The sequence below is a fragment of the Mastomys coucha genome, unplaced genomic scaffold (assembly GCF_008632895.1).
Source record: "Mastomys coucha isolate ucsf_1 unplaced genomic scaffold, UCSF_Mcou_1 pScaffold22, whole genome shotgun sequence".
NCBI lineage: Eukaryota > Metazoa > Chordata > Mammalia > Rodentia > Muridae > Mastomys > Mastomys coucha.
Window position 1 is genome coordinate 164,475,577 of NW_022196905.1, and position 13,766 is coordinate 164,489,342.

General features: G+C 49.3%; 1 protein-coding gene across 16 annotated transcripts in view; it reads left to right on the forward strand.

The window, feature by feature from the left end:
* The window catches only part of Ank1 (ankyrin 1), a 180,533-nt gene that overhangs the window by 125,960 nt on the left and 40,807 nt on the right, over nt 1-13,766 (forward strand). For all 16 annotated transcript variants that reach the window (XM_031339269.1, XM_031339282.1, XM_031339272.1 and 13 more), the window contains exons 15-21: nt 719-817; nt 1,581-1,679; nt 6,666-6,863; nt 10,545-10,643; nt 12,447-12,545; nt 12,751-12,849; nt 13,644-13,736. In XM_031339269.1, coding sequence (XP_031195129.1) covers nt 719-817; nt 1,581-1,679; nt 6,666-6,863; nt 10,545-10,643; nt 12,447-12,545; nt 12,751-12,849; nt 13,644-13,736 — 786 coding nt within the window. The remainder of the gene's footprint in view (nt 1-718; nt 818-1,580; nt 1,680-6,665; nt 6,864-10,544; nt 10,644-12,446; nt 12,546-12,750; nt 12,850-13,643; nt 13,737-13,766) is intronic.

Genomic DNA, 13,766 nt, shown 5'->3' on the forward strand with positions numbered 1-13,766 from the left:
AACAAAACCAGAAATAAAACAAAAACAAACCCCGTGCGTTTTTAAAGAAACAATAGACTGAGGGGATCCCCATCTAACCTTCTTTGTGGTCAGGGGCCCGTCGTGTCCACTGCAGAAAGGGCACAGTCTGTCTCCACTCTGGCGAAGCTTCTTCTGTTTGTCCTGCAGCATTTAAGGTGCTAGACATTAGCTATAGACCAATCAGACAGGTTCCTGACAGACAGGAAGGTGCGAAGGGCTCAAGGGCTGGGAAGCAGCTTGCTAGAGGAGTGCTTGCCTGGCCATAGCTGCAAGCGACTCTCCTAAGCTGCAAATCATAACTGACTGACTAGACGGGTAAGACCTGTGGACATGGTGGCACACACCTGTGGTCCCAATGCTTCACAGAGTAGAGCAAGGGAATCTAGAGTTCAAGGCCAGCCTGGGCCACATAATACATCTGTCTCCAAAGGAACAATAACAAAGCAGACAAAAACCATGGCCCCCGCCTCAACAATCATTTGACAGTATCGGAGGCAGCTTTCTCTTGTTTCTCCTATTAGAATCGTCCAGGTCATACTGGGGAGGCTTGTAGCCCCTTGTAGGGATCAGAGTCCTCAGGTCTTCCTGTCCCATTAGCATTCCCATGCTGGTTAAGAGAGGAAGAATCCTAGCCATGCTTTCCTCTGGGGCAGCGGCACTGCCTCCCACGGTCCTGATGGCCTGTGTTTCTCCTCAGAAAGGATTTACCCCTCTCCACGTGGCTGCTAAGTATGGGAAGGTACGGTTGGCAGAGGTGCTTCTAGAACGCGATGCACATCCCAATGCAGCTGGAAAGGTAAATTTCAGCTTTCTTCTCCTCTTGGGTTAGAGGCAATGGGACGGAGTTCCCCACCAGGGATCACCTCTCTGGGCTGGGCAGACTTCCATTGAGAATGGATAAAGCAATTCTGATAAACACCTTGTCTGCTGGAAGGACCTGGTACCTTCTCTGAATACGTGTGATGATTCCATGGCCCATCTCCCCCATGGGGATGAAGAAATGGTTCTAGATCCTGCTCAAGCTGTCTTCCAATGGCTATCCTTCCAGATTGGCTTTAGGCAGATTTTTTTTTTTTTTTTTTGGTTTATTGAGACAGGGTTTCTCTGTGTAGCCCTGGCTGTCTTGGAACTCACTCTGTAGACCAGGCTGGCCTCCAACTCAGAAATCTACCTGCCTCTGCCTCCCAAGTTCTGGAATTAAAGGCATGCACCACCACTGCCCGGATGGCAGATTTTTTTTTTTAAATTACTTTTTTACAATATTGACGATGGAGCCTAGCACTAAGCGTGAATGCTAGGTAACCTCTCTGCTATTGAACTACATCCCCAGCCTTACATTAAAGGAATTTGATTTCACTTTTGGTGTGATGAAATGAAGCCTAGAGTTTGATCGTGCTGGCAAGTGCTTTATCATTGAATTATAACACCCCGCCAGGCTGGTTTTGGGTGGGTACTTCCTGTGAAAGCTGTGTTGTGAATTGAAGAGTGGCTCCTGGTTGATTAAATGGTTCCTCACAGATGTGAAACTGTTCATCTTCCTCTCCTTTGTCCCTCTGCAGAACGGCCTGACTCCCCTGCATGTGGCCGTTCATCACAACAACCTAGACATTGTCAAGCTTCTCCTTCCACGAGGTGGCTCCCCGCACAGCCCTGCCTGGGTAAGCCCCCTACCTGCTTCTGCCTAGAGAGGCCGTTCTCCACCCTCCTAATGCTGCAACCCTTAAGTGCATGTTGTGTGCCATGGTGTGCTGTGTTATTCTTCATGTTGTGGTAACCCCCAACCATAAAATTATTAGTGTTGCTATTTTGATAACTGTAATTTTGCTAGTGTTATGAATTGTACTGTAAATATCTGATGTGCAGGATAGCTGATACGCTACCACTGTGAAAGGGTTGTTTGATCCTCAAAGGGATAACAACCATGGGTTAGGAATTGCTGGTCTTAGGCCAGAGGTTTTGTGTTTGACTCTAAACACAGATGCATCAACACACCTTCACAAAGACCGACTGCAGGATTAATGCTCTCTGAGGGCTCATTGTAGATGGGATGTGGGTAGTAGTCTCCTGTCAGAAGGTCCCTCCCAATGGTGGAATTCAATTTAAATCCCACCTGTCCCCACCTCCATCAGCTACACCTGTCAGCCATATTTTATAAGCTCATGCTCAAAAGTCTGATGCATGAGTGTCTTCCAGAGCCACAAGCTTTGTTCTCAGAGATTCCACTCCATGGGACGGGACCCACTGGATAGCTCATTCTGTTTTCCATGTGTTCTGGTGCTGGGTACAGTGGCCTGGAGGGATGTCCGGGTTGCCACAAGCTCTCTGGACCTTGAAGCAAAGTCTTGTCTCAGTGTGAGGGTCACTCTGGTTTAGTTTGATTTTTGAATATAGACATTGTGGTAAAGAGAAACTCCTACATGTTCTGCATTGATCGCATTTTTGACCTCTGAAATATGCTGCTAAGTATAGGACTCTGTGACCCTTGAGGGACCAGGGAAGGGGACTTCTAGACCAGATTACCCCTGGGTCAAAGTGGGGTTTGTGTCTGTGTGAAGGAAGAGAAGACTGTGAGACTGGTAGCCAGGAAAAGAGTCAGGGCCAGCATAGAAGGGACGTCCATGGAGCCTGCACTGGAACCCTTCCTTCTGATAGGGCAGCCTGAGAATGATTGAGGGTCATGAGAGAGTCATCCGGTGGGTCACAATACTCTTCAGCGGACACCTGCCAGTCTCACCAGTGGAGAGGAGAGCATGCATGGCTTCAGTTTGTTGTCCCTGCTCAGGAGAACGCTCACCCCAGCTCACAGCATCCATCTCCTGAGCACACGGCATGTCCCAGGAAGCTCTTGTCTCATCCGGCTCTGTCCCTATTCCTGCCTCCTGTGGTAGCGAGCCCTACGTCATTGTGCAGAGGCAGCACACAGCCAGCTAAGATGTTGACTTACTCCTGCTTCTAAAAATAAAAAGCTGGACTCCCTTCCTCCTCCTCCTTTTCTTCTTCCTCCTCCTCCTCCTCCTTCTCCTCCTTCCCATCCCCACTTATATAAAAGGAGCTGGAGCCAGGTTCATGATATTTAAAGAGAGCGAAAGGCAGCTCAAAGCCTGCACAGATGGGGTTTGTTTCCATGGCAAAAAATAGTTTCCAAAGTAGTCTGGCAATTTTGTAGAATTTCACAGCAAATCCCTTTGTACCCAAACCAAACTCTCCCCTTCTCGATCTGATGCTCACAGATTCCCTCCCATGTGCCTTCCTTCCCTGAGTTTATTTCCTTGGGGGAAGGAGCCTTTTACTGGCATATGTCCCTGTCTGACCTCTCCCTGGCTCTCCAGCCTAGTTGCCATTTCTCCCTGTCACCCACAAAAGGTCATCAATCCTTTAGTCCTAGTTTGGGGAACACTCTGGTGGGGTCGGTTCATGCTCTGAGATGGTCAGTGACTCATATCTTCCAGTTTAACCTAAGGTGACCTGGAAGGTCTTGCCATCTCCAGGGCAAGCTTGCCCTTGACAAATCAGGGCCTGTTCATGCCAATGTTAGATACCCATAGCAGCCTGAGTGACCTGGGACTCCTGCTAGAACATCCATGGGTGCACTGCAAATTTCTCCAATGACTGAACCTTGGGCACAGAAAGAAAAAAAAAAAAAGCCTTAATAAGTCTTGTCCTTAGTTCAATATGACATCTCAATCAGAAATGCTGGTAGACCCTCAGTAAGACAGCGGGTGGCAAGTGAAAGTCCAGGGATGACTGGGGGACTGCTGGCCAATGTGGGGACAGCTGCACACAATAACTCTCTGCTGTGTAGGCTGGGTGAGTGTAGGTCCAGGGGGTCATGGGTCCTTCCCTGGAAGCCCTCCTGGCTTGGTACTCCTTCACTCTGAATATTCCAAGTCCTGGCTACTCAAAGTGTGGTTCACCGACCAGCACCTCAGCATCACCTGGGAGCTGGTGAGGAACTTAGATGCTCATGCCCAACCTAGACCTTCTGCATCACACAAGGTCTCAAGTGCTATACACACACATCACAGTTCAAAGAAGCCAAGATGACCTACAGGGTCAGCTGTCTGTTGTGTAATATTAGGTAAAGCGTGTTCGGAGAACAGCTTCATCACAAAACAGAATAGTGGTACAGACAGATGCCTTACTTACTGTCACGGTCGGGGTGATGCTGCAATAAGATCGTAGAACCCGCTTTTGCGGGCTGGAGAGATGGCTCAGCCATTAAAGGCTAGGCTCGCAACCAAAATGGTAAGAAACCACTTGCAACAGGGTGGCCAACTGACCCACCTGTATCCTATCCCATGTCTGCTAGAGGAAGGTGAGCTTTACTCATACGAGAAACCCAACCACTGGGAAATCAATAGCATTTAAAGCTGGGAGTGGTATTGTGTCGGGCCCTTACGGGTCGGAGGCAAGAAGACTGCCTCGGGTCTGAAGCCTTCCTGGGCTATATTGTAATTCCAAGCCAGCTTGGACTACTCGTTGAGATCCTAGTAATACAGGGTGACATAGTTAACTCCTTAGACCAACACTTGTCATCCCGCCTTACCCAACAGTATGTGGCAAAGTCATCACACACAACTGTCCTGTCCTCCTGTCTTATTTTTGGAAAGCACTTCCCTGCAAATACATAATTATATTTGACCCACCAGGATATTTTAGAAACAAACAAGGCAGATGCTTCCTCTACTTTTAATAATGTTTAAAAATACGTAAAGAAGTCTAGGTGCTGGAATATTGTCCCGGGTTGCAGCTGACTTGGAGCAGAACTGACTAGCTTGCCCCTCATCCTTGAGTCCCCCGCCAGCAGACCCAAAGAACCTCGTGCCCAATTGCATTAGGAAAGATTTCTTTTAGAAAGTTATGAACTCTTCCACAAGACCCTCTGAGTGAGCTCCATCTAATATTTGGCTGTGGGTCTCTGCATCTGTTTTAGTCAGCTGCTGGGTGGAGCCTCTCAGAGGACAGTCATGTTAGGCTCCTGTCTGTATGCATGATAGAGTATCATTAATGGTGTCAGGGATTGGTTCTTGCTCATGGGATGGGTCTCAAGTTGGACTAGTCATTGGTTGACTCTATCTCCCTCAGTCTCTGCTCCAACTTTGCCCCTGTACTTCTTGTAGGCAGGACAAATTCTGGGTCAAAGGTTTTATGGGTGGGTTGATGTTCTTATCCCTCACTGGGAGTCCTGCCTGACTACAGGAGGTGGCCACTTCAGGATCCATGTCCCCCACTGCTAGGAGTCTTAGCTAGAGTCACCCTCGTAGACTCCCTTGGAGCCTCCCTCATCCCAGGTCTCTGGAGATTTCACACACACACACACACACACACACACACACACACACACACACACACACATCTGTCCTGGCCCTCTCTCCCTGGTACTTTACCTGATTCCCCATTGTGGGAAGGATTGAGAGACCCGGATGGAACAGGGACTCCATAAGAAGACCAACAGAGTCAACTAACCTGGACCCTTGGGGGCTCCCAGAGACTGAACCACCAACCAAAGAGCATACATGGGCTGGACCTAGCTTCCCCCCACATATGTAGCAGATGTGCAGCTTGGTCTTCCTGTGGGTCCCCCAACAACTGGAGCTGGGGCTCTTTCTGACTCTGTTGCCTACCTGTGGATCCTGTTGCCCTAACTGGGCTGCCTTGTCTGGCCTCAGTGAGCGAGAGTGTGGCTAATCCTGCAGTGATTTAATGTGCCAGGGTGGATTGGTACCCAGGAGGGCCTCCCCCTTCTCAGAGGGGAAGGAGAGGGTGTGTCGGGGAGGTGCTGCCAGGGGGAAGGAGGAGTAAGGGGAGTCTCTAATCAAATGTAATCAAATGTGATCAAATGTAAAGTAAATGAATAAATTAGTGGGAAAGGGAAAGTTATTAAGAAAAGAACAGCAGGGCTGTTAATACTTTAATTCCAGCACTTGGAGGCAAAGACAGGCAGATCTCTTGAGTTTGAGGCCAGCCTGGTCTACAGAGTGAGTTCCAGGACAGCCAGGGCTACACAGGAAAACCCTGTCTGGAAAAAAGTAAAACAAAAAAGAAAGAGAGGAGGAGAGGAGAGGAGAGGAGAGGAAAGGAGAGGAGAGGAGAGGAGAGGAGAGAAGAGAAGTACATACTAAGAGGAAACATTAGCTTCTCAAGAGCCAGTTATTCTTTTTAGTTTTTCAGGTCAGGGTCTCAGTACGTGGCCCTGGCTGTCTCAGGCTCACCCTTCCTCGGGCTCCAGAGCACTGGGGTTACAGATGTGTGTCATTACACATGCTTTGCTGTCTCTTTTCCTTATGAAACATTCGGAGCTTTGAGTTCTTGCTCCCAGGAGGGAGAGATGGGAAACTCTCACCCACCTTGCCTTCAAGCTGGAGTCTGAAGCTCGCTTGGTGACAGTGCTTCCTGCCCAGCCGCTCATCTGAGTAGGATAGTAAGTCTTAACGTGGGGAGAAGACGACAGGCACCTGCCAGCTCTGAGAGCCTGCAGATCTAGCTCCAGATTCGGCAGCTCGTCTGTTCATTCATTTAACACGATTTCCTTGAATGACAGCAGCCTATGTCAGAAGCTGAGCCAGGCCCAGCCCTCCCTCGTGCCTTCTTGTCATTACCTCAGCTGCTGGGTCCCTAAGCTCAGGTACCTTCTTTTGTTTCAGAATGGCTACACTCCTTTGCACATCGCAGCCAAGCAGAACCAGATAGAGGTGGCCCGCAGTCTGCTGCAGTACGGAGGGTCAGCGAACGCAGAGTCTGTACAAGGTGTGACCCCGCTTCACCTGGCTGCCCAAGAGGGCCACACAGAAATGGTCGCTCTTCTCCTGTCAAAGCAAGCCAATGGCAACCTGGGGAACAAGGTAAGGCCTTCTGGGTTTACCCTACAGCTCCAACGTAGGCGTCGGCTTCTATGCTAAGCATGTACTTATGAGTACTCAGCTTCTGCAAGTGGAGGTGTGTGGGTGAGCTCCTAATAACAGCCCTTGATGTGCAAGTTCTATCTCAGTGTTATACTAAATCCACAGCTGGCTCGGAAGGCAGTGAGACTCCGAGCCTTTGTAGCCTTACTGTGTCTCGGTGCCTCTCTATACCCCTTTGATGAGCTACAAGAAGATTGTTATGAAAACCCAGAGTCTATCTGCCTCAGGGTAGCCAGTATCCCTACGGAGTATTTGGCATAATTTGGTACTGAATATCTACTTCCTGTGATAGAAGATGTATTTTCCTTGGAGTTATCCATCCTCTCTGGCTCTTACAATCTTCCCGTGTAAAAAGCCAGGCCTGGTGGCACATGCTTCTAGTCCTAGTGTTGCTGGTGACACAGAGACAGGAGGAACAGGGAAGCTCACTGACCAGCCAGCAGAGAGCAGTTTCCAGGGAGAGACTGCGTCTCAAAGATACAAGGCATAGCTCCTGAAGACTGACACTAGGGTTGGCCTCTGAACCCCCCAGACTTGCACATGGATGTGTCCATCTGCACACAGACCCAAAGCAGTTCTCTGTGCTGCATGATGCCATCAGGGACATATTGCTCCATTTCTTTAGCAGAACATAGTTTTGTTTTCCTTAGGCCCATGGCCTATCTAGTCAGGTTCTTGACTACTCAAGCAAGAAGTGTCAGACGTGGGTTCTGTTTCATGAGGTGGGGCCTTAAATCTAAACAAAAAGTGGTTGGTCACTCCCACAAAGTCTGTGCCACTACTGAACCAGTTTATCAGGCAGGCTGGGCATCACTGTAAACCGTAGAATTTGGAGCCTGGTTGAGCTGACCTCCCTCCTCTGGGAGCAGGCTGAGTACCTTCCAGTCCCATGAACACCAATCAGTGGAGGTTGAAGCTCTAGTTAGGCATCAGCTTGACTTCATGTTCAGTGACATATGCAATGTTGCCTTCACTAATAGGGCCTCAGCATTAGTTTGCAAAGAGAAACCAAGAGCTTTGGCAACAGCCTGGGATGTTTGGAGATTTAGGAAGATCCCCTTTGGCAGACAGCTCCACTAGATGTAACCCATTCCTGACACAGGAGGTTTCACTTGGTGGTAAAAGGTGTCCACCCGGGGCTTTGTCTCCTCCATTATTTAGTGACTTCATTTAGATTTCTTTCGCATATGTATAAATCTTAAGAAGCTTTCACTGTGGTAGGTTTCCATATAACCAACCCTCCAAGTAGCCCTTAGTGTTAGTCTCTCCCTGTGTCCTCCCTCAGCCCACTCTCCCCACCCCCTCTATTTAATCCTCTCATTCCAGTCCCCTCACTGTCTCTCCATAACTGTTCATTCTGTTTCCCTTCCTTGGGAGAACCTCCCTCCTCCCCAGCCCCTTACCCGCTTTTATGGTTGACCTCTCTATAGATTACCCTCTATACCTAACCTCTATTCTGTTATGGATTGAAGCATGGCTATCAAAGGCTTAAAAGCTAACATGCACATATAAGAGAATACATATCATATTTGTCTTTTGGGGCCTGGGTTACTCCATTCAGGATTATTTTTTTTCTAACTTTATCCATTTACCTGTAAATTCCATGATTTAATTTTTTTAACAGCTAAATAATAAATATTCCATTGTGTAAATAGACCACATTTTCGTTACCCATTCATCTCTTTGGACAGCTAGGCTGTTTCCAATTTCTGGGTATTTAGAGCAAAGCAGCAATGAGCATGGTTGAGCAAGTTCCCCTCTAGCAGGATGAAGAGTCCTTAAGGTGTATTCCCAACGACAGCTACAGCTGGGTTTTAAGGTAGATCCACTCCCAGCTTCCTGGGGAACCACGACACTGATTTCCATGGTGGCTGTACAAGTCTGCACTCCCAGCAGCAATGGATGAGTGTGCCCCTTACCCCACATCCTCACCAGCATGACCTGCCATTTGTTTTATCGATCTTGGCCATTCTGACAGGTATAGTTTTGATTTATAGTTCTCTGATGACTAAGGCTCTTGAACCCTAACCCAAGCGTCTCTCAGTCCTTTGTGTTTCATCTTTGTGAACTCTGTTCAGCTCTGTGCCCCCATGTTAATTGGGTTATTCATTTTTTTGATGTTAAGTATTTTTTAAAGCTCTTTAGATATTTTAAATATTAACTGTCTACCAGGTGTATTATTGCTAAATACTGTTCCCTATTTTGTAGCCTTCAAATTCTTGGGAGTTAAACACATCCACAAAAAAAACACAAGAAACAAATAATCCCAGACCAGCAAGCGTAGGAAAAGAGCAGAGTGGGGAGCCCATACCATAGCAACCAGATTAGAAAAATCCATAAGCACTGCTCATTGATAACTCTCGGTCTTAATGATCTCAATTCACCAATGAGAAACCACAAACTGACAGATTAGAAAACAGGACTCAGACCTTGGGCAGCCTGAGGAACTACACAGGCAAGCGGGGTCAGATGATGGGGAGCCAGAGTTGGGATTCAGCACAGAGAAGAAAGCAAACTTTCCCAACAGTTTTTGTACAAGTTCCCACATAGCAATCCACACCTTGACACATCACTATCTGTCTTCGTCAGGGTTTCTATTCCTGCACAAAACATCATGACCAAGAAGCAAGTTGGGGAGGAAAGGGTTTATTTAGCTTACTTCCACATTGCTGTTCATCACCAAAGGAAGTCAGGTCAGGAAGCAGGAGCTGATGCAGAGACAGGAGGGATGTTACAAACTGGCTTGCTCAGCTTGCTCTCTTATAGAACCCAGGACTTCCAGCCCAGAGATGGCACCACCCACAATGGGCCCTCTGACCCTTGATCACTAATTGAGAAAATACTTACAGCTGGATCTCATGGTGGCATTTCCTCAAGGGAGGCTCCTTTCTCTGTGATAACTCCAGCTTGTGTCAAGGTGACACACAAAACCAGCCAGTACAGTCTCCTCATGAGAAATCTGATGAGAAGTCCAAGAATCTGGTCCTTTTGCTCCCAGAGAGGCCCACCCCTCCAGACAGCGCTGTGGGCTGTGGGGCAGGGGTGGTAACGCATGCTTTCAGAAGGTCCAGCGTGGTTCTTTCTCCAATGCTCCCTGCTCTGCCCTTGAGAAAAGTCAGTGGCAGCCTGTATCATCTAGAATAAGAAACCAAGGCACCTAGGTTTCCCATGGAAACAACAATTACTACAATTGAAAGTCTTCATTCAGCTAATCTATCATCTGTGGGCCAGCCCCAGCCACTGTTTATTTCCTAAAGCTTTATTGGAACTCAGCCATGCCCAGTGGTTTCCATGTTGGCTAGAACTCCTCATTACCAGGGTTGGCGAAGACACAGTCCTCAGATTAGCAGTCTGGCCATGAACAGAAAAAGCCGCCCGACCCTTCCCTTAAGTTAGTCACCTGACACTCAGGAGGCTCAGGATAAGAAAATTCTTGCCAAATAACCAGGCAGCTAGCTAGACGGAGCTGCGTGGACTTGGGGAGTTCAAGCTTCACAGCTCTGTCGCTGCCAATGGGGATTGGAGCTGCATGGACTTGGGGAGTTCAAGCCTCACAGCTCTGTCGCTGCCAACGGGGACTCTCACCTGGCTCAAAGCTGATGTGCACCTCTGTGTTTGTAGAGTGGACTCACCCCTCTCCATCTGGTGGCACAAGAAGGCCATGTTCCAGTGGCAGACGTGCTGATCAAACATGGTGTCACTGTGGATGCCACCACCCGGGTAAGGCGGGCAACCCCACGCCTATGACTGTAATGGCTGGCTCCCTCCCTTCACAATTCTCCATCACAATCCACCCAGGTTTACCTCGCCCCATAACTTAGAACATCACAGAGGCACACCCTCACCCCTTGAAATCGTCTCCTTCATGGAGATAAACCCTTGAGGATCAACACTGCTCTGCCTCTTCCCAAGTCTGGAGACACCGGCGTTCATAATCACTATAACTGGGAGTTTTTTCAATCTGCTAGGTCTTTGAGTCCACCGTAAGAACTTGGAAGGGTGTGTTTACTTGTGATGTTAAGTCTGGTCTCACACGGGTAGGAAGTGTGTGAGGGAAGGCACAGGGATTTCCTTCAGTTGCTTGGAAGTACAAGCCCTTTTATGCCAAGATTGTGTTGAATGGAGTTCAACTTTCTCTCGAGCTTTCTGTGGCAAAGAGCCCTGTATGGTGGCGTAAGGGTGAGCGTGTGGCACACAGCACACCGCTCTGCCTGTCTGCAGTGACAAGAAGGAGTTGAGAAATAGGACATCCAGAAATAAGAAGCTGTCAGTCCAGAGGGAGAAGAGAGCACCTCCAGCTGGTGGGATAAGGAACTGCATGGAAGAGAAGCACTGGTTCCTTTGGTTGGGGGGGTGTCGGGGGTGGGATGCCTTAAGTAGAAGGGACACAGGACAGATGATGGAGAGTTTGCCTAGCCCGGTGCAAGGCCCTCGGTTCCCCCCAGTGCTGAAGAAGAAAAACCCCAAAAGGGACAGAGTAACCCCAGCTCCAGAGATGCACTACTACAATGCTGTACTGAGGACACCCCAAGAACTGCCTGCAGCTTCAGCCGAGATCCCTTTAAAGCCCAAGGGTAGTCTTTTGGGGTCCTTCCCTAAAGGACCCTGTTCTAGAGGTTAGAGCTGCCTCATCAATTATAAAGCCATCCCAGGACACAAGGTCTGACCCATAGGGTCTGTGTTAAGAGGGTCTCTGGAATCTTCCGCTGGCTCCCTAGGGACGTGTTTGACCAAAGAGCTTCTGGCTTGTCAGCCATTTGGGCAGGACACCAAAGGAATCCATGGAAGCTGGAGCAGGTTTGAACACAGAGGATGTGGAGCTAGCATGTGAGAGACCTGGGTTCATCCCTACCAAAGATAAACAAACAAAAATCAATAGGAAATAAGCAGCCCCACAGTCACACGGATTATCGTGACTCGTCACTTGACGTTGGTCCCTACAAACTCTAGTATCTCCGCCAGCACCGGCATGCTTACAGAGAGGTTCCGCCCCTCTCGCAGATGAAATGAGTCTGCTGCTGTTGAATACTGGCACGACAGCACATGGCTGTCTGTCCTTCCAGGGCTCCTCTGAGCACAGGGCAGCTTGTTAACTTACTCTTTCTAAAAATGGTGCTTCTTAGATCCTGGTGTGGCTCTCTCCAGTCCCCGAATGCCTCTCTAAGAGCTGCCCCAGACGCTGGTCCCCAAGCTGTCCTCTCTCTGCTTCAGCTGCCCTTGTTCATCTCCTTAGGCTAGCAGCTTTCTACCTAGCCCTCTCTTCCAGGTCCACGTCAGCCTCCGCTTGCCGGATGCCAAATCCTGCCCCTTCTCTAGGCAGCATCAGCTCCATGTCTCAGGGTAGCCCTCACCCTTCCCCCTTGCTGCCCCTTCTCTAAGCAGCATCAGCCCCATGTCTCAAGGTAGCCCTCGCCCTTCCCCCTTGACTTCCTTCCCTCGCTTAGACGGTTGCTTCTGTAAGGATTCCATTTAAGCATGTCTCTGATGGAGCCTTGCCATCTACACTCATTTCTTGCCTTTCAGATGGGTTACACCCCGCTCCATGTGGCCAGTCATTATGGAAACATCAAGCTGGTGAAGTTCTTGCTACAGCACCAGGCAGATGTTAATGCCAAGACCAAGGTACATGGGTACTTTACTTACTCCCAGGCTCACAGCTCCTGGGCACACACTTGGGAAGCAGCCAGAGCCACTCGAGGCCCTGCCTCAGTCCTGAGCTTTGAAGGAAATGGGGGCAGGAGGAGTAGTAGGTGGACTCTGGAGTTTGTGCGCAGTTCTTTCCCGCAACAGTTGACTGACCTTGCCAAGTGTCTGTCTCCCTTCATAGCTAGGGTACAGCCCCTTGCACCAGGCAGCTCAGCAAGGACACACAGACATTGTGACATTGCTCCTGAAGAATGGTGCTTCTCCAAATGAGGTCAGCTCGGTGAGTACCCACCTGGTCCCATTTCAGACAGCTCGGCCAGGGGTGTGGGGCGGCATCCCTAACTACATAGGTTGCTGACAGGCTGGGGTCTGGACAGAGCTGTTCACTCCAGGGCTTAGACGCTGAAGTGACCGTAGAATAGCTTTCCCAACATCATGCCTCCTCTCCTTTGGCTTGTACCTGTTTCTGCCGACACACCTTCCTGTATATCTGAAGCTGCCTTCTCAAGTGCATTGGGCCTCAAAGACACCCCTAGCAGCTGTGGCGCTCGTGGTCCGGGATGAATTTCCTGTTTTCTCTGCGGGGTTTGTGGGAGGGATTATCTGCAAGGCTGTCCTGACTTGGAAAGCTATGGTGCCTCGCCTGTAGATGTGTTTGCTGAGGGCTGAAGTCATGTGGAGTCCAGGCACATTCTTCAAGCAGAGAAGAATTTTACAGAGAACAAAAGCTTTAGCACTATGCAATTTTCACTGGGCTCTGTTGCCAGCTGGACCCTGGGGTTTCCTTACTGGCTCCTCCCAGTAGTGCTTGCCTGCCCTGGGGATGGCGGGTGGTGCCCCATTCTCATGTCAAGGCCTTATACCCAACACGGAGAGCTTAGTTTGTCCTATTCTCCTTCCTGCCTTGTCCCATCTTTGTGGTCCCAAGGATCACATACTTATACATACATCGTCTTGGCTCCAAGGCCCAGTTTGTCCTTGTGGGCCCTTCTGAAGAATCCAAGGGAACTCTGGTCTGTGCACGGGAGACAGACTCTCCTCTCTGACTCCCTGTCTGTCTCTGCTTTGTCCTAGAACGGAACCACACCTCTGGCAATAGCCAAACGTTTGGGCTATATCTCTGTAACAGACGTGCTCAAGGTGGTCACAGATGAAACCAGTGTAGTGGTATGTCTTCACCCCCTACCCCAGCTGCAG